The sequence below is a fragment of the Carassius auratus genome, chromosome 35 (assembly GCF_003368295.1).
Source record: "Carassius auratus strain Wakin chromosome 35, ASM336829v1, whole genome shotgun sequence".
NCBI lineage: Eukaryota > Metazoa > Chordata > Actinopteri > Cypriniformes > Cyprinidae > Carassius > Carassius auratus.
The window spans coordinates 9,407,617-9,427,777 of NC_039277.1; the positions used below are offsets into that span (position 1 = coordinate 9,407,617).

A 20,161-nucleotide genomic window follows, 5' to 3' on the forward strand; every position below is an offset into this window, starting at 1 on the left:
GTACTCAAATATTTAAAAATACACCATTTAAAAAGTTTGGGATCAAGATGTTTTTTAAGTTACAAAGGTTTTCTATTTGAAATAAATGCAGTTTTTTTACTGTCCATTTCCACAAAAATAAACCGTTTTTAACACTGATAATAATAAGAATTTTTTCTTGAGACTGATTAGACTGAGAATGTTAGACTGATTTATGCACGATCATGTGACACTACAGACTAGAGTAGTGGCTGATGAAAATTATGTTTATGATCTGTATTTCATTATGTTCTGTATTTCATTTTCACAGCAACATTGTAATAGTGATAGTGAAGCTCAGAGCCAGTGAAGAGAGTTTGAGATCAGGCTTCATCTGCCTCTGTGCTCTCTGGAGCCTGAAGCTTTCTCTGCTAAACATGTCTACCCCCACTCTTCCCCCCATATAGCTTTCTACTTTTTCACAGCCGCCTGCTAGGCCTTTTTCTCTGCTTTTTCTCTTGTCTCACTCACTGTGGCTGGCGTCCTTTGCCGCTTGTTGTGGTAAAAATGAGCCCTCCTGTTGTTAGAGAAATGGAATTGAAAGTGAACTCTCTTTCTCTCTTTCAATCCTTTTTTGTTTTGAACACAACTTGTATCTTTCAATCAATTTCTGTTTTTCTGTGCTCTGTGCTTTCTTGGAAGATTTTTTTTCCACATGCATGATTGGATGGAACATGTGAAGGCTTTTCTTCTGTCTGGAGTTATATTCTGCTGAAAGTTACAGCTAAATAATGGCCACATGAGGGAATGTCTCGCTGACTAAATATGGTTTCACATACCCCTTAAGTGTGATATAAAAAAATATTTAAATCACAAAAATCGTGTGCAATTATTATTATTTTTTTTTTAATATTCTTTAGTACTTACATATGTGTTAATTTACTTCACTCATGATGTTTCTAATTTATTTTTGAGGAGATTATAGATCTTCAAGGTTACTTTAAATATTTAAGGATCATTTCTAATCTAATTAATCGCACATCAATTTTGGCTGATAAATGACTCCCAAAAGATAAAGTCATTGTTGTGTGAAGCATCAAAAAGACATTACAAAAAATAGCTTCACCAGCAAATATTTTGTTTGATAAAATTTATTACACATACTCTTTTGGACCATGAAGGTGAGTAAATGATGACACAATTGTAATTTTTGGGTGGATGAACTGTAACTGTACCGCAGTACTTTGATAACATACACCAAACGATCTGTGCAGCACCGCTTCAAATCCAATGCGCAAAATGGTTCACCCAATTCATTCAAAATGTGGATTAAGAAATAAAACGCTGCTGTGGGTTGCTCTGAGACGAACAGTTCTGCTTTGTCTTTATCTTCTGGTTGGCAAAATTGAGCAAAACAGACAGCATTGTGTCTAAAATAACACAATATTAACTTCTTACTTACTGAACTGTTGTATAAGATCAGTATCACATTTCCACTCGTGTGACATTGCACTTAGCCTATTGCCCGAGTGATATTGCTTAACTATGTAAATATGAGACAAAAAGTCAAACGGGCATTTTGCCCCATATCTTGAATTTCAGGGACATTCTAACTAAGTTCTCTATAGGCTCCATCATGCAGTTAGTTGTTGCCCTGCAACATATTTGTCATCAATCAACTGTATGAAATATCATATGACACACATAGTTCTGAGGTGGGTCAAGTGCGTTAATAATTTCAGCGCGTTATTTTACACGTAATAAATTAATCTACTTAGTGCATTAAATTACCAGCCCATATATATATATATATATATATATATATATATATATATATATATATATATAAATCTATATTTAGAATTATTTCCCTAAATCTGCAGTCTTTTTTCTACAATTTAGCTTTTCCATGTCATGCAGTAGCTTAAGTGGTGAGGATTGAAGATCAGCGGTCATCCTGCTCTGATCTGAAATATTGAGGTGATTTTAATTACTCACATCTGTTTGGGAGGTTCTGGCCGACGGATCCCTGACAGTGTCTCGGCTCGATGTATCAGAGATCAAACGCTTCAGGGCAGGTTCCCACTGTGTGGGAATCCCATCACAGCTTCGTACCAGTGTTACAGTAGAGAGGATGTTGAGTCTACATGCTGTACTTTAGTTTCAACATGTTCCTTGATTTTGTTCGTACATCCTAGCTTCTGAGTATCAGACACTTACAGCCCTTGAGCCTTTTTTCTTCTATACAAAGTGCATCTCTTTCTGTATGGCATAGATTGTGCTTAGACGCCTGCGCTATTGTGCTCAAAATCTGTAAAATTCTGATTCAGCTAATGCTTGCTCAAAAATTTCATAATAAGCTTCTTTGAGTAGATCCTTCTCAAAGTCATGAGTTGTGACAAATCTGGAGGCTGGAGATATGAAGTCAGGAAACTTTGTCAAAATTGTTATATTGTTATTTTAAGGGATTGGTACACTGGATGGGAGTGCCAAAAAGGAGAAGGATTTCCTGGGAAAATCGCAGAAGCAGGTGCAGTTTAACCCTGGCCAGACCACAGCCACATGGAGAGTGAGGCTTCTCTCTGATGGGAAATACGAGCAGTCCGAGACGTTCCAGATTATTCTGACTGATCCGGTGATGGCTGTTTTGGAGTCACCAGCATTAGCCACAGTTGAGATTGTGGATCCAGGTGATGGTAAGTCCAACAGAAATTGACCAAACATTTTTTAATAAACATGCAACAATGCACAACTGAAGGCATTTACACTTATTAGGTTTGGCCTAATTCCACCTAATTCCAATTCAATTCCACCAAATAAGCGGACTGAAACCCAGCTTTTCTGAGGGTCTCAGTCCATTTCCAAATGAACTCTGGTGCTGTTTGACTGAAATCTGAAACTACATGGACCAAAGACATCTAAAACAAAAAACAGGATTTGATGTCATAAGGTACATCCCTATAAAGGCCATATGAGCTTTGTTGCATGTTACAGTTCAGTACACGCTCTTTGTAAATTATAAGCTGGTAAAAACATGACCATATGTAGTTAAGTCACTTTTATTTATATTGCGCTTCATACAAAACAGATTGTTTCAAAGCAGCTTTACAGTGGAAAATGAGTTATTTAACACAATTTAACTCTGCTGTATAGCAGCTCTAAAAAAAAACAAGAGTAAACCGTCATTATTACATTGAAGTTAGTTCACCGTTGATTCAGTTTGATTCAATACCTGTTTAATGTTCGCCAATTATGGAATGAGCCTAATTAATTTATAAACCAGCTGAATGGTAATGTCATTGTCAAACTCTGTTCAGTCTGTGCAGTCAAAGTCAGTAATATTGCAGAATATCAAGTCTAAGTGAGCCAAAAGATCACCCAAACTCCACCTGTGACAGAAATGGAGAAATTTTTTTTTGTATAGTTAAGTTTGCAAAATATATGTAATAAAAGCTGTCCAATTAGGTGGTGACCGTATGCTTATGTCCTTTGTTTCGTATCTTTATGTGCAATGTTTAAAAATGACATTGTAACTACTAAGTGAACTGTGACTAAATATATCTTCTTTTTTTTTTATCCAGACTAAAAGAACCAGGAGAATCAAACTATTAGTGAACTACTGACTTGTTTACATTTTCATACTCACCATAACTATAAAATTCAATACTTTATTACAGTTAAAGTATGTCATTTCTGTACCACTGGGCATCACTAAATGGAATTGGGAGATTAAAATGGCGATTAGAAATAAAATGCTTCTTATTTTGGTAAATTCTGAACAAAAACTTTTTTTATGTTCCGGTTACAAAACTCTGTGGCCTCCTTTCCAAGTGGTAAGTGATCAGAGAAAATTAACAGATTTTTATTTTATTTTTTAATTCCAAGTAAGTGTTGAAATGAAATAACAACCATAAAAAAATTACGACTTTCAAAACTACTTACAAAAATCGTACCAACCCCAAACTTTCAAACTGCAGTGTTCATCATATTTTATCTAATGCACATTGGCTTTTTAAATACATACTCATGTTAAGATTATATGAGATCAGTCTCTTCAAAAATATCCAAACATCACCACTTCATCCGCTCAATATTCTAGACTCTTATTACATCTAGTGAAGATGTAAGTTAGTCAGAAGCAGGCAGGATGTTCACAAGACCAGAAACACAACAAAGCTGCTAAAAACATCCCAGGTTATTTCATTTTCAAAAATTTTCAGTATTGCAGATAAAAACACAGGCCTTATCTCTATACTGCAGATGCCTTTTTCTCTCTTTCAGTGGACCTCAATTATCATAGCATTTTCTATCTCTTCCTACCTGTGAGCTTCCAGCGCACCGCCCACCCCCGCATCTCAGCGACCCTTCTTTTCATCTCGAATTCTGCGCACATCTACACGTCTTGTTTAGAAAGCGTCTTGTCGATACATGTAAATTGTCGACCGGCATTTGAAAAAGGTTTGACGTGTGTGCACTGGCTCCCTCTGTAATTAAATCGTTCGCATATGAAAGTTAGTTGCAGGTCATTTTGGAGGACCCAAAAAGAAAGCCGGCAGAAAGCCGTAATGAGACAGACGCGCATAAAAAAGAAACTTTTCAAAGCAGCTCTCATCACAAAAATCCAGCTTTGTCAGTCTGTTGATCAAACCGCGTTCATCTCACACTATCTGTTTTTGGTTTTCTCGCCGAGAGCCTTGACGGAATTATTTGTCTGTTCATCATCACGACATCATCTCATATTCTCACCATTACCAATGTATTTAGATGCGCAGCGTGAATAACCAGAGGCTTACGTTGTTTTATTCTGTGTGCTTTTGTCTTTATCGTCTCCTCGGGGTCCCTGGGTAATTAAAATTTTCATCTATAATCCCAAACGATGCGGTAGTTTCCATCTGAATGTTACTTAAGCCTCGCTATCTTTGCCGAAGTAATTTTTCTTAGAAGAAAGGAGAAGGAAAACTCCACTGCTTCCCCAGTGAGCTAATTATCAGTCTTACAGTGGGGTTTGTTTGCTGAGACTGATGCCCCATGGGAGGTTTAAGGGGACAGAGTCTGGCTGCTCTTTTTAATGGCGAGAGGGAGGGGAGATTGGCCGGTCGGCATGCTGCCGTCCTGTTGCTCCACATGCAGTTTTTTTCCTTTCAGGTTAATTATCCTTTTAGCCTTTATGTGTGTGTGGCAGTATGAGGTCGCCCTCCTCATGCATTAATATTTGAATGAGAGAGGGAGTGGTTTTCTTCTAACAGGGGCCTTTGGAGACCTGTCTGACCCAGTTGCCACAGAGCCATTCACACACGATGGCTTACACCGACCTGCGGGCTCAGACAAAAGCTTGCATCTGGAGGCACATCTGTGACTAGGACGGCTGTGATGTGACTTGCTTCCTCCTTTACAGCCAGAACCTTTCACTGCTCATTAGTGTAAGGAGCAATAAAGGAAGAGGGGAGGCTGGAAAGGCATTTTAAAGATGCTTACTTCAACTTTGCTCTCTGTTTATTTATGGTTAATGTTGGAAATGGGTTTAATGATGGTTTAAAAGGCTGTACCTTTCCCTGAATGAACTCTAAAATACTTAATTTTTAAAGATCATGTGAATTGAAAAGGTCAAGAACTCTACACTGCAAAGATACTTTCTAACTTGTATTGTATGTAGATGATGAAGATGAATGGATGGATAGAGATATTTGAATATAGATGGATAATATAGATAGTTTTAGATGGATGGATATAGATAGTTGGATATAGAGTAATATGAATGGATGATTAAGATGGATGGATGGATTGATATACTGTAGATGGTTGGATATGGATGGATGGATATAGATGAATGGATGATATAGATCTGGATCTTGTGCAGTTTTGCTTTCTCAAGTGGTTAAGCATTTTGTTTAAGGGCTTTATTATTATCATTTAAATTAAAGGTGCAAATTAAAGTAAAGCATTTTTTGCCACGCGATGTTGATATTTAAAAGCACCGAAACAAACACACCCATTCCCCAACAGAACCTTGCCCTTTTTTTGATGACTCCGCCCCACACGTATGTACACAACCCTGGCAGAGGAACCTACTATGCCTGCCGGCTGCAGCATGTTCAAGCAAAAGCCAACAAAGAATAGTTGTGTGAAAAAACAAACTCAACGTAACTCAGATATCAAGAAGAAACAAAGCAACCTCTGCATCCAATTCCAGGCTCTAGTTCTCTCCACTGCGGGAAAGCTAATCCAAAATTTACGCGGGTACTACCTCTTGCCTAATCGTAACACCTTTTTTTGTCGTTTTTTTTTCTCTCGCTATCTATAATCGATTATCTAATATCCATCGCTGATTGCCAGCAAGTGTCTTTTGACTCGGTTTGACACATTGGTCAAAAGCATTTTTCAAATATTGCTTAGTGCACTTTTAATGCTAACTAAGAAAAAATGAGAGCTTCAGAGTTTTTTCATTTGTTTATTTTATTTATTGATTGATTTTATTTATTTTGTTGTGTCATAATCCCCCCAAAATCTAATTATTATTTTAAATAATCTGTTCTAATTGGCAAGTACTGGTATATGATTAAAATAAATCATGTATGTACCATACAATGCTGTAAATCACAAATAATTCAAACGACAGAGCACTCTATACTGAATATAAATGTGCAGGATTTTACTTTCTCATCGGCCTTGTTTTTGATCGTTACAAAACAAGGTCATTATTTTGGCCCCCCATGCATGAAACTTTCCTGTGTGAGGGTAAAAGATGGTCTAAATACATAAGCCTTATACCTGAGAGGCTACATAGATTCGCCTCATTGTTATTCTTTTCTCACAGCCAGCGTTTGAGTCTTGAGGGCTATAAGATTCATTCTTTCATCAGGAGAGCAATCTGTACAACGCTCAGAGCCCGAACAGTGGACAACATTCTTGTTTTGCAAAGAATATTTTGTTCACACTCTCTTGCTAATGTCATGTGATTGAGGAAATCTGTGGTTAATAGATAGTTACTAAATATAGTAACTGCTGTCTAAATCAATCATCAAAATCAGATGGTCAAACTACTGCAAATAGTATATGAGCGGTTTTATTTTCTATGCGATTTCTATGAGGTGTGAATCTTTTGCAACCCTGCTACCATGCTAGTCTTTATGCACATTTAAACAGTTTAATGTTATTAAACATAACATTATTAGTTGTTGTCTCTAGGCAATTTTTACATTAAATAAACATGAAAAGTCAAGAGGCAATTAATAAATAATATATTTGAGGGGGCAGAATTTGTACCAGAGTTGCAAGTAAGAGCTGTACTGTTTTTAAAAATGTTAATTTGATGTTGTTTTCTAGGAATATACATTAAATAAACATGAAAACTAAAGAGACAACAATGTTTTATTGCGAGTTGTAAGTAACAGGGTTGCAGATTTTAAAATCATTAATTTAATGTTGTTTTATAGCAATATACATTGACTAAACATGAATAGTTCAACTGTTAGAGCACTGCTCTAGCAAGCAAGCAAGTGCAAGGTTTGGGGTTCGATTCCCCGGGAACACATGATATGTAAAATTGATAGCCTGAATGAACTGTAAGTCGCTTTGGATAAAAGTGTCTGCTAAATGCATAAATATAATTTAATTTAATTATATATATATATATCTATATATATATCTATATATATATATATATATATATATATATATATATATATATATATATATATATATATATATATATATATATATATATATATATATATATATATATATATATATATATATATATATATATATATATATATGCGTAAAAAAAATATGTCACATATATATAGTCCATCATAATGTTAAGTTAATTTTATTGCACAACCTTTGTAAATATAATCTAAAAAATAAAAAAACAATCCTGGTACACCAGTGTATTATATTCTTGTTTAATCATTTAAAGTTGTCACTGAAAATGCATGTGTCTAAATGTTGTGTTATTCATTCTCCCTTAACTATTACTTGAACAGCTTGTTTGTTCTATTTTTCACCACGACTTGCAGATTGATGATTGGAGATGTTTGTAAAGGATCATGTATATTTTCTTGAATGATCTGGGGCAGGACAGGCCATGCAGAGAGGGATCAGTTTTTTTCTTCTTATTTGTCCCTTTGTGGCTTGATTTCAGAAACATCACCAGTCTTTCCCTTGCTTTGTCTTTTCTATAGATTTTCCGTTTCTGCCTGGATCATTTTCCCCTCCTTTTTCTGTCAGTGCTATAAAAAATATGTTTAGATGTTGACTCAATCCTGACCTGCGGTATTTGAAAATAGCAATGCCTGAACAAACTCCCACTCAGTCGGTTTACTCTGCAGCACAACGCAATACACAGCCGGTACGGACAGATATCGATGCAACTCGATCCAAAGGCCATTAAAAACCTAATATGAAGCGCTCAATATGAAAAATCTATTTTCTCATACAAAATGTGTTTTTGTCTTTGTGCAAGATAAATGTGCATTACACGCCCAGTATAGCGGCGTATGATTTGAAATAATTATATATTGAAGAGTCAATCCGCCGCCTGCAGTGTTTTAAAGCCCTGTGGGAATAGTCTTTCTGACAGGGAGCCGCTAAATCCCTCTGTGACTGATATAACAGAACAGCAGTCCTAATACTGAGCTATATCTTCTTTTCCCTTTGACAGAGTCCACAGTGTTCTTTCCTCAGGCCAGCTTTGCTGTGGAAGAAGATATTGGAGAACTCCTGATCCCGGTGCACAGGAGGGGAGATGTCAGTGAGGAACTGATGGTGGTCTGTCACACTCAGCAAGGTGAAATTCAGATCTCATTTTTACACCAACAAATGATATAGCTCACCCAAAAATGAAATTACTGAAATGGTTCTGAAGAAATATTGTGCAGCTCTTTCCAAACAAGTTTTTGAATAAACTAAACGCTCTATGTGGATTTGAATGAATTCCCTGCATGAGTCCTTTCTGTGCTTCTGCAGGCTCCGCCACAGGAACCGTCCCCACTTCTGTTCTGTCCTACTCTGACTACATCTCCCGTCCAGAGGACGAGGCCAGCATTCTGCGCTTTGATAAGGACATGACGGAGAATCACTGTCGTGTGGTGATCATTGACGACTCGCTGTATGAGGGAGAGGAGAGCTTTAATGTGACCCTCAGTATGCCTATAGGAGGCCGTCTGGGGCCGGAATACCCCACTGCGCATATCCGGATACTGCCGGACCATGACGACGGTAAGGGCTTGTTTGCCTTTGTTAAACTAAAAAAGTAAACATTCACAGGAAAATTTACTTTTCACTCCAGGAAATATTGATTGTAATATTGATGATTTGATGATAATATACACATGACCTGAACAAAGCAATTCTGTGTCATGAACAGACTAAATAAGTAGGAGCCAGTGTCATTTTATTATTATTGCGAGATAAAAAAAATTATTACTACTTTTTTATTTTTATATTTTCTGTTTTTATTTTTCATTTTAGCTGTGTCTATATAGTTATAGTTTTTTATTAACTTTATTTCAGTTTGTTATTTTAGTACCAATTTTTGTAGCAAGAAAATGACAAATATTGCATATAAAATATTTATGGAATATAAAAAATGCTATTTAAAATATTTAATTTATTATTTATATTTATTTAGGTTTATTTTATATTAAGTAACAGTAAGTAATTTTTAAATCTTTTTGCTATAATAAACCTGGTCAGAGCTGTGGCATAGTGGTGTAGTGCGAATGTGGAAAATGTGAGTTTGAGTCTGGCTCGCGTCATTTCCTCTTCCACTTTTTCCCCAATAAATCAATAAAAGTGCAAAAAGTACCAAATAATAAACTATAATATTTTTCTTATAAAACAAAATAAAATCTTATGATTTACAATTCACTTTATGAACCATACAAATAATACTATTCACAGACCATATCATGCTTGGACAGATATGCATTTGTTGTGATATTTAAAGAGCCATTTATCTTTCTCCAAATCCTCGTATAGCGACGGAGTTTCTGTGTCTCATGCACATTCAGCAGCCAGTGGATGAACCAAGAATAGACACAATGCACATGTAAATGGGCAACACTGAAGTTTGCACTGCAGTCTCTTTCTCCTCCAGCGTTATGAGGCCTGAAATCACAGATAAAGTTGAGTTATTCCAAAGCCTTCTTTCCTCAAAGCAAGAGAATTAATTATTTTTTCAGTGGAAACGAATGGATTTTTTTTTCTTTTATCTCTGTTTTGCTGTTATTATGGCACCTTTTAAAAGTTTGCTGAGGAAAATAGGAGCCGCTGGCTTAGCCCACCTCCGACAGAAAGCGTGAAATTGCACTCAGGAGAGAGCTGGAAGGGATCGAGTTCATCCTTTGGCTGGGAAACTGTACATGCACATATGTGTATATCGCTGTGCTGCTCAACACTGAAGGTGGATTAGTGCTAATTCTCATGTGACACGAAGGTGAAAGCTTTTATCAAGTTAAGTTCAACTGAGTGTGCTGCATTCTGTATATCTGACAAATAGTGTTTATCAAAGCATAAATAGTGTGTGTGTGTGTTTGTGTGAGTGTGTTTAAGCGAGAGACTGTGTAATTAGAGGGTGTTGTTGGTGCTTTGTTTTGGCCTGTCTTTCTTCCATTTAAAGCCACTCTTTCTCTCTCACACACAAACACACACATACGCAGTACACCTCAGTCTACTGAAGTTTTTCTGGGGCAATCCTCTTGTCTATGGTACAATATCCTAAGGGTATTAGATCGTATCTCGCTCTATCTGAAGCCATTTTCAGTAAATCTGGGCTAAAACCACCTTAACATCAATCAGCCTCCTGCAACACTCCTTAAATTCAAATGAGCATATATACGCAGGATATGAACTTCCTTAAGGCTTTAATCATTTACTTAGTATAATATTACAAGATAAGCGTAACTGTAGTACATTTTAATTTAATCGAAAACATAAACTGTGAAAGATACAGTCCTCTGTACAATATATGCCTGTTTATATCTGGATTTATCTCAAGATAAGAGTTAAAAACTTTCAGTTACATGTGTATACAACTTTTTTAAGGCATCATAAGCAATATTACAGCACCAAAAGGTAGGAAGCAATTCTAAGGCAGTGTCATATGTATTTATTTATTTATTTTATTTTTTGCATTTCATTGCATTGCTTGTCAACAAACTCAAATCACCCAAAATGGTAGACTAAGTTGACCAACATTTTGATTTATGTACTTGCATTTTATTATGGAATGAAATATCAATAACAAAAGTAATCTAACAGAAAAAAAAGACCTGCAATAGTATACACTACACTAAAACTTTAATTCAGCAAGGATGCATTAAATTGCTAAAAAAAAAAAAAAAAAAAAAAAAAAGTGTGTCTAAATTGTGTTCTTTAGAACTTTATATTCATTCAAGATTCCTGAAAAACAAATTAATCCACATTTCCACTTCTTATGAACAGATAATAATATGAAATGTTTCTTAAGCAGCAAATCAGCATATTAGGATGATTTCTGAAGAATCTTGTGACACTGAAGACTGGAGTATTGAAGCTTAAAATTCAGCTTTACCATCAAAGGAACACTTTTCATTTTACAATTTATTAAAATGGAAATGGTGCTTTTGAAATTGTAATAATGTTTTGAATGGTAGTGATTATGTGCACAATTTGTATTTAATTTGCATGTTAGAGTCATTAGCTTAGTATCATGCCAACTTCACATTTTTGGGGAATTGATGTGCTTTTAAAGGTTGAATTTAAATGTTAAAAATGCGCCACTTGAATGAGATGCTGAAAAATAGCATGTATGTGTGTGAAGAGTTGCTTTTCTACACACTATGAATAATAAAAATGAAATGGTGCATACCTCCAAAAATCTGTATCATCCCGTTCTCCTCTGTTTCTCTATTTCTGTCTTGTACACACACACTAGCACATACATACATATGAATTATTGATCTTGTGGCCCTAGTTGGGCTGCCCAAGTAGGTTGTGTATAAATTCTGTTTTTATTTTTCTGTTTATCAAGGTTTCAGAATGAAGCGAGTCTGTGAAATTTAAGCAGGTTCTGTTGAGTGGTTAACTGCAGATGGAGAGATAAACATCACTTCCGCAAAGTAAAACACAACACCTCCCTCAAACGATCAGACACAAAGAGAAAAATATAGAAATGCTAAACATGAGAACTGGTTTGCTGCTGCCTCTGTATGAGTGAAACAGCATTGGAGAGTAAATTAAAACTAGCAAAAACCTATATGTTTTTCAGTATCGTGATGATAGTTTAGCTGTTTTCAAAATAGTCTGTTGGTTGAGCCGTGTGGTGGACTGAGTCAGGAGTGGAACACTCCATACTGCTGTCTCTTTCTGAGAGCTAATGAACTGCATCAAAACAAACACGGTCCGGATGCCAAGCTCAGTGTTGTTTGGCCGGCAGCGACTGAGCACACTGTAGATTAAAACTGAAGAGATACTCTGCTGCAGAGATAAAGAGTACAACAAAAACTAGTGGAAACTATTCAGACATAACCAGTGCCATTTAGCGGTAGAGTTACTGAAATTGATTTTACTATAATAATATATTTGAATAGGAAAATTTATTCAAAGGTGCCAATGGTCTTTGGCAAAGGTTATCCTGCAAACACTGTAAAACAGAAGAAAATTGTATGTGATTTTTTTTTTTCAATATAATATTTCAGTAAGGGTGTATTAAATTGACAGGATGCATTCAAAAGTGACAGTAAATAGTTATAATGTTACAAAGGATTTCTGTTCCAAATAAATGCTGTTCTTTTCAACTCTCTATCCATAAAATATATTATCCCAGTAAAAAAGCATTTGCTCATCTATAGTAAATCTATGTGTTTATTTTCTTTTGTCACAATATAATAAAATATAATATAAAACAAAATAGATGTCTATTTAACATCTGACAGGAAACAACATGTAAAAGTCTAAAGTCTATGTATTTATTAGTTGATGCAGTGCAAGTAATAATATAATTTAAAACAACTGCTGGCTATTTTAATGCTATTTTAATATTATTAGTGTCACATGATCCTTCAGAAATGATGCTTCCTGCTTAGCATTGTTTGTATGACAGTGTAGCCCTCGGTGAAGGTGGAGAATACGTACAAGACTGTATATATCTGCAGAGACACCTGTCTTTAGTTTGACAGATGTTCATTGTCAGAGAACAACTAATGTTTATGTCTAGAGAAACTCAAATATTAGAACACAACTCGGCGTGCGCTGCCTGTCAATGAGTATTACATTCACGTTACATACACTGAACCACCCCCTCGTGCATTAGCTTTCACAGGCGTCGATATGAATGCAGCGTGAAGATGCACAGCAAACCCACGTAGGTCATCAAGAACTGCCGCACACTGAGCTAAAACTGTCTTCTCAGTCAGCAGTATCAGCAGCATCAGAGAGCCAGCTGTCTAAAGAAATGCTTTGTGCTGTTCCCTGTGCTGCCATTTATTGTGTGGATTGTACACACAGATATTATTGCTAACATAAATCTGTCAGTGCTAAATCAGTGCTGTTGAAGTCTTGGGGCATAAAGACTGCCTCTGCATGAGAAAACTACCAGTGTAGCTCCAGACTAAATCAGTACGTACTTTAATGTTCAGATGTGAATAGTGGACCAGTGTACACATGCTGCTGTGTGTTATATGTACCACACTATAGGTGTGTGTGAGAGAGAGAGAGATATTACAGTTCAAGAGAAAATAAATATACATTTTAAATGATAAAGAGAGAGAGAGAGAATTTATCATTGTTTCCACAAAACTCAGAAATGTTTCAACAAGTTTTAACAGATAATAAAAAGAAATGTTTCTTGAGCATCAAATCAGCATATTAGAATGATTTCTGAACGATCATTTAAGACTGACATCACTATAATAAATGACATTCTAAATGGTTTTAAAAAAGCAAGCAGTTGTAATGACATTTCAAAATTAGTTTCTTAATTATAATAACATTTCACAATATAACTGTTGTTACTAATTTTGACCAAACAAATAGATAGCATAGGAGACTTCTTTCAAAAGCTTTTAAAAGTATGTTTTATATAAATAATTTAATAGAGCAGTGTTTCTCTAGATAAAAACAATGAGCAGTTTTAAATCATTAAAAAGGAGGTTTCATGCAAAAACAGAAATATTTAAAGCAAGAATAAAAATATATATATATATATATATATATATATATATATATATATATATATATATATATAGGGCCATAGAATATACAGTTTGTACAGTATAAAAACCATTACACATATGGGATGTCGCCACTTTTCACAGAAACAAACGTGTGTGTGTGTGTGTGTGTTTGCATTCACACACACACAGAGAGAGAGAGAGAGAGAGAAAGAGAGATACAGTACAGACCAAAAGTTTGGACACACCTTCTCATTCAAGGAGTTTTATTTATTTTCATGACTATGAATATTTCTTCAATGGTGATATAGTGTGAATGTTTCAAAGATTAGAGTTGCATTTAAATATAGTTAGATTGTAAATAAATACTTGGTACAATTCCCCTTATGTTTGCACACACAGTTGCAGTGCAGTCTATGGAGGTCCTCTGTTGGATAGGTAGACGTCACTCAGAGCTTCAGGACCCCACTTGGCATGTTTTTTTTTTTATTACATTTTTTATTTATATTATGTTATATTATGAAAAAAGACCTTAAATGAAAATTTTGTATGTCATTTTTGTTTCTTAAAAATGACCAGAAACACTGGTCCCCTCTTGGTCAGTGTAGAGCGAGAGTCCCCTCTTAGTAACATAGAAGTGTGTGTGTGTGTGTGTGTGTGTGTGTGTGTGTGTGTGTGTGTGTGTGTGTGTGTGTGTGTGTGCGTGCGTGCGTGTGTGTGCGTACAGACCAAAAGTTTGGACACACCTTCTCATTCAAAGAGTTTTCTTTATTTTCATGACTATGAAAATTGTAGATTCACACTGTATATATATTACAGTTCAAGAGAAAATAAATATACATTTTAAATGATAGAGAGAGAGAGAGAGAGAGAGAGAGAGAGAGAGATCTAATTATGGTAAAATAGTCCAATTATATTGTGTTCTTTTTTACTCATCGCTATGGTAGTTATTGTTAGTTTCTAAATGTTTTTTTTTAGTAGCTGTTATTTAGAAGAAATAAGGGCTATTGTTTTCTCACAACTAATGTTCTAGTTTAATTTCAGAAACTGAATCTATTGATCTAACCTCAGTAATGAGGAGTAGCTCATGATTTTCTTCTGTTGGTTTCACTACAAATCCCACAGTTCAGCTATGCTTAATATGATTCTACATGCCAAAAGCACCATTTTGATGTCTCTTTTGAAAATCAGTTCCGTTAACAGTAATTTCTAATCTTATTTTCCCTTGAAGTGTAAAAATAGCTTCAGTTTTTGACAGATACAACTAAACACCACACAAATCTCAATGCTTCCCATCTCCTTTCCTTCTTAGTTTCCTGAAAGATGTTTCACAAAGCTGTCAAAACTGCATAAACCCATCCGCACTCCATGCTAACGACAGACACGCTAGCTGTGAGTTCAAACATGAGTTTCCAGAATGGGAGAACACACAGACTTTTTCTCAGTCACCTGAAGCTTTAACAGAAGCTCTGACAGACTCGTGCCTGAGAACAGGCTCCCGGAAATAGCCGTGACCTGCTGAGATTTTGGTTGGAACAGGACATCTCGGGATAGATAGCCACAAATATTTGCCAAAATAATGAATGTTTTGCATAACCACAAGCTACTTTTGATAATTGGAATATGACTCTAATAGTTCAGGTGTAAATGTACTTCTCTAATCAATTCTTTGATTGGACATCTGGATGTTCCCCATGTGTCTATATCCATATGGACTTGATAATTTGGAGGGTTGTCTAATTGTATCTTCTTCATAAAACTGAATCTTGTGCAAGTTTGCTCTCTGTGGTGCAGATGCCATCATTCATCTTCTTTGTGCATGAATCATCCCTCATTAGCCCTGCTGAGTATGATAACGCTCGGATGATTCAGCACAGTTCATGTATGCTCTGATAAGTCCTGAAATAGGCTTGCTTGAAGCTTCTGCCCGTGCATCAAAACATAATACAGCTTGAGATTTTCTCCTGAGGGGCTTTAACCTTCAGCTTCACCCTTCATCTCATGTGACTGTGAATATTTCATTACACTAATTCTTTTTTAATGCTTCCCCTCATTTTCAACAATTGAATCATTTAAAAACAATTTTATTACAATGTTTATGCTTACAAAAAAAAGGCTGTAGCCAGGAACGAGAATACTTCAGAGACCGGCCCAGTTCATCTAGCAACAACATGGCAACAAGCGCTCAGAATTCCTTAGCAACCAAATAGCAACGCCCTTGAAATCCCTCACAATACATTTCATGAGCAATTACAAGAAATAGTGTCAGTGTATTTTAAGCTATATTTTCAGTCAGTTTAATTGTAGTTTTAATGCTTTTGTTATTTTTGTTTATATTTGTGTTTAGATGGACATCATTTTATATATATTCTGTTTAGTTTATTTATATTTCTGTTTAGCTCTGTTTCGCCACTAAATAAAAAAAGATAATCATGAAAATGTATCTCTGAATTACATGATATAAACTGGCAACTGTGTTTATATTAACTCACCATTCTGACTTTTTTCCTTGCAATTCAGGCTTTTATTTATTTTTATTTTTATTTTTTCATACTTGGGAGTTTTGAAAGTTCAATTTGGAAGGGAAAAAAGACTGACTATTTTCTTAGAATTGCGAGTTTTTATCTCACAATACTTGCAGTTGCTTGTTATTAAGTCAGAACTGCAAGATATAAACTCACAATCCTGAGGGAAAAAGTCATAATTTTGATTTTATATCTCAGTTTGATTTTATAAAATGCAATTGTGACTGTATCACGCGATTCTGACTTTATAACTCGCAATTCTGAGAAAAAAAGTCAGTTGCAAGTTTGTATCACGCAATTCTGAGAAAAAATTAAAAAGTCACAATTGTGTGTTTAAAAAGTCGCAGTTACCTTTTTATTTATTTGAATACAGTTTTGCATTAATTTTTATTTCAGTTATTTTTATTATTTCAGTCATTTTTGTTACCAAGTCAACACTTCTAATTTTCATTAAAGCTCTTCATTTAATATTTATATTTTATTTTGGCTTTGTTTCAGTTATGAAAACGATTTTTAAGAGGCCGTAGCTCAATAAAAAAAAGTGCTTTGGTCTGTTAGTTTTCACAGACATACAGAAACATCCACAAAATCTTAATTCAGGTTAAGGATTACTGGTATTTATTCCTTTTATGCTGAATGAAGATAAATCTATTCATATTAAACCCTGCAATGTGTGACCTGATCTTATATTTGGAGTGTGTTCTGAACAGAGAGGTTACAGATAGGTTACAGGCATTTCTTTGTAAGTGGCTTCCTGTAGAAAATGTGAGATGGCAGCTGTTGAATCCTCTCCCGGGGACCTCTGCTCTTAGATACAGAAAAACACAAACTTCCATACAAGGTGTCAATGTGTTGTCTTGTAAAGCGGTGTCCACTGTTTAGTCAGCAAACTGAACAGTGGTGTTGAGATGGTGAAGCTGCTGGTTATGAAATAGAGCTGGTTTTAACTGTCATACAATTTTTATTACATGGTAGAAGGTTGATTTCCTATTCAGTACATGATTTATTCAAGGGTTTTTTTCCAACGTTACAATTAATTGTAAATTATAAGGTGTTCTTGTATGCCACAGAACAGAAGAGGAGGAAGATTGATTTTGAGGGTCGGTACACGTATTATAATTTCAATAATTGCAATCAACAGGGTTTCTGTGGTTATGGAATATATATCTAAAAATATAACTTAAATTAACAAAATCTTAAAGGTCAAACCATTAACATTCTGTAATGAATAAAACTTTTTTTAAAGTTGAATTCTAATGTTTTTTTGTTTTTTTTTCAAATATTCGTATTCAGTGATAACGAATGACCAATTCATTAAAATTCATTATTAATGGAAGTTTATGTTTTCCTTTTCGGCTTATTTTCCCCCACAGCTCCTGTGTTCTATTTCAGCAACCAGGAGTATCACGTCGATGAGAGCGACGGTCACGTTGAAGTACATGTGTGGAGGACAGGAACAGATCTTTCTAAAAAAGCTACGGTCACCGTGAGATCCCGCAAAACAGACCCTGTTTCTGCTGAAGGTGTGATACCATTTGGTTTTCCCAGTAATCCATTGTTTTTCCCCATCCTCAACCAGCATTGTTACTCATTTTATACAAATTGAAATTATATGTTAATTTACATATAAAAGTCAATGATGTAGAATTAATTGTAATTAAAAATGTTTGTTTGACCTTGAATTTTTAGAAAATGTAAATGCTTCAAATTAAAAAAATTCCTTTATCTCCAATTGTTTTTTTGGCCGAAGGTATTTCATCAATGTGAGAGTTATCAGCTAGCATTATTGAATATTATGACTAGGTCCTTGAACAAGTTATGTGTGGCATCAAAAATGCAGTTTGGAGCTCTCAGCAAAGCAGAAAAAAAAAATCTGTTCATCTTTGTCCTCTGTGCAGTCAACCTAAACCTAAGCTGTAAACTCAGTACTGTGCATCGATCCCTTAAAAAAAAACCCGCCATAACAGCAGTCTCTCTGATGAAAGGATTAATCGAAAGTGAGGATCCTGTGCTTCTGCCGTTAAATATCGTCTGACCTCTCTCTGAGCCTTTTTTCTGTGTGTTCATCTTGCTAGCGGGGGTGGACTATGTGGGAATCAGCAGAAACTTGGAGTTTGCAGTGGGTGTGAGCATGCAGACGGTCTGGGTCACCATCCTGGATGACCAAGACCAGCCTGTTCTGGAAGGAACAGAGAGATTTGAGCTTATTCTCCGGATGCCCTCCAGTGGAATCCTGGGAGAGCCAGCAAAAGTCACAATCTTAATCAATGACTCCATTTCAGACCGTGAGTATTTTGGGGAAAAAAATCTTTAAAAATTGTTTCTGTGACACATACACGTGTATATACTGTTTCATAGACTTGTCTGTCTCCCACAGAATGAATGACCCAATTATTACTAGTTTTTGTCTACTATGTGGAGGACTGTTATATCAGAGCATCAGGGTTTGTTTGTTCTCTTTCTTCAGTGCCAAAAGTGCAGTTTAAACAGGCTGTGATGACTGCAGAGGAGAGTGAAGGTCACATCACTGCAATGGTGCACCGCAGCGGAGACATCAGACACAAGTCCACTGTACGCTGCTACACCAGACAGGGCTCTGCACAGGTGGTGTCCGACTTTGATGAGAGACCCAACACGGACACTTCCATCCTAACTTTCTTGCCTGGTAAATAACCTTTTACATACTGTAAGATGGGAAGCAGAATGGAGGGAAGGACAACTAAATTAATAAACAAACAAACTAATGAATGATGAAACAAATGAAATAGTTGAATAAACAAATGAGCAACGAACAAATTAATAAACAAACAATGAACAAATTAATTGATGAATGATTGAATAAACAAACCATCAATGATCGGATTAATGAATGAATGAACAAACATTCATTCATCGGATCAATGAATGAATGAACAATTGGTTTATTTGTTAATGAACCAATTAACAAATGAACAAACTAATGAATGAAGGAATGCATGAATTAATAAATGAATAAACACATGAATTAAATGCCCCCCCCCCCTATTATGACATTTATTTATATACAGTTCCTAATATTGTTTTGGGAGTCTCTTACAATAGGTTTAAATGCATGCAAGGTCAAAAAATTTTGTTTTCTCAAAATACGCATTTAATATCACTTCATTTTCCAATGATTTGTTCGAAGCAGTTGTAAGATTCAGTCTCCATCCTTTCCATGAGCCTGCTACAGCTATCGCGTACAGCATGTGTCTGAAGTGATACACCCATTACCATAGTTCTGTAATAGAAAATATAAACATTTATTATTTATCATACTTACAGGTTGTGATTCAGTTGAACCACCTGGTCCAAAGAAAACTGGGGTACTGAGCCATCTTTCAAGAGCAAACGTTTGTGAATTCCCGAGATTAGAGAAGCAATCATCAGTAAAATGATGGGAACACAAAAAGATTGGGGTTGTACTGCTGTACAGTGTAAAAGATGAATTTGAAATGAACAAACGTAATCACACTATCAATGTAGGCAGCAGGATTGAATGCAATT

At 35.4% G+C, this 20,161-nt stretch overlaps 1 protein-coding gene across 1 annotated transcript in view; it reads left to right on the forward strand.

Moving 5' to 3' along the window:
- Nucleotides 1-20,161, forward strand: part of LOC113054308 (FRAS1-related extracellular matrix protein 2-like) — a 57,563-nt gene that overhangs the window by 17,121 nt on the left and 20,281 nt on the right. The window contains exons 4-9 of the mRNA XM_026219759.1: nt 2,424-2,654; nt 8,621-8,746; nt 8,926-9,177; nt 18,010-18,159; nt 18,712-18,921; nt 19,104-19,301. Of these exons, the coding sequence (XP_026075544.1) occupies nt 2,424-2,654; nt 8,621-8,746; nt 8,926-9,177; nt 18,010-18,159; nt 18,712-18,921; nt 19,104-19,301 (1,167 nt within the window). The remainder of the gene's footprint in view (nt 1-2,423; nt 2,655-8,620; nt 8,747-8,925; nt 9,178-18,009; nt 18,160-18,711; nt 18,922-19,103; nt 19,302-20,161) is intronic.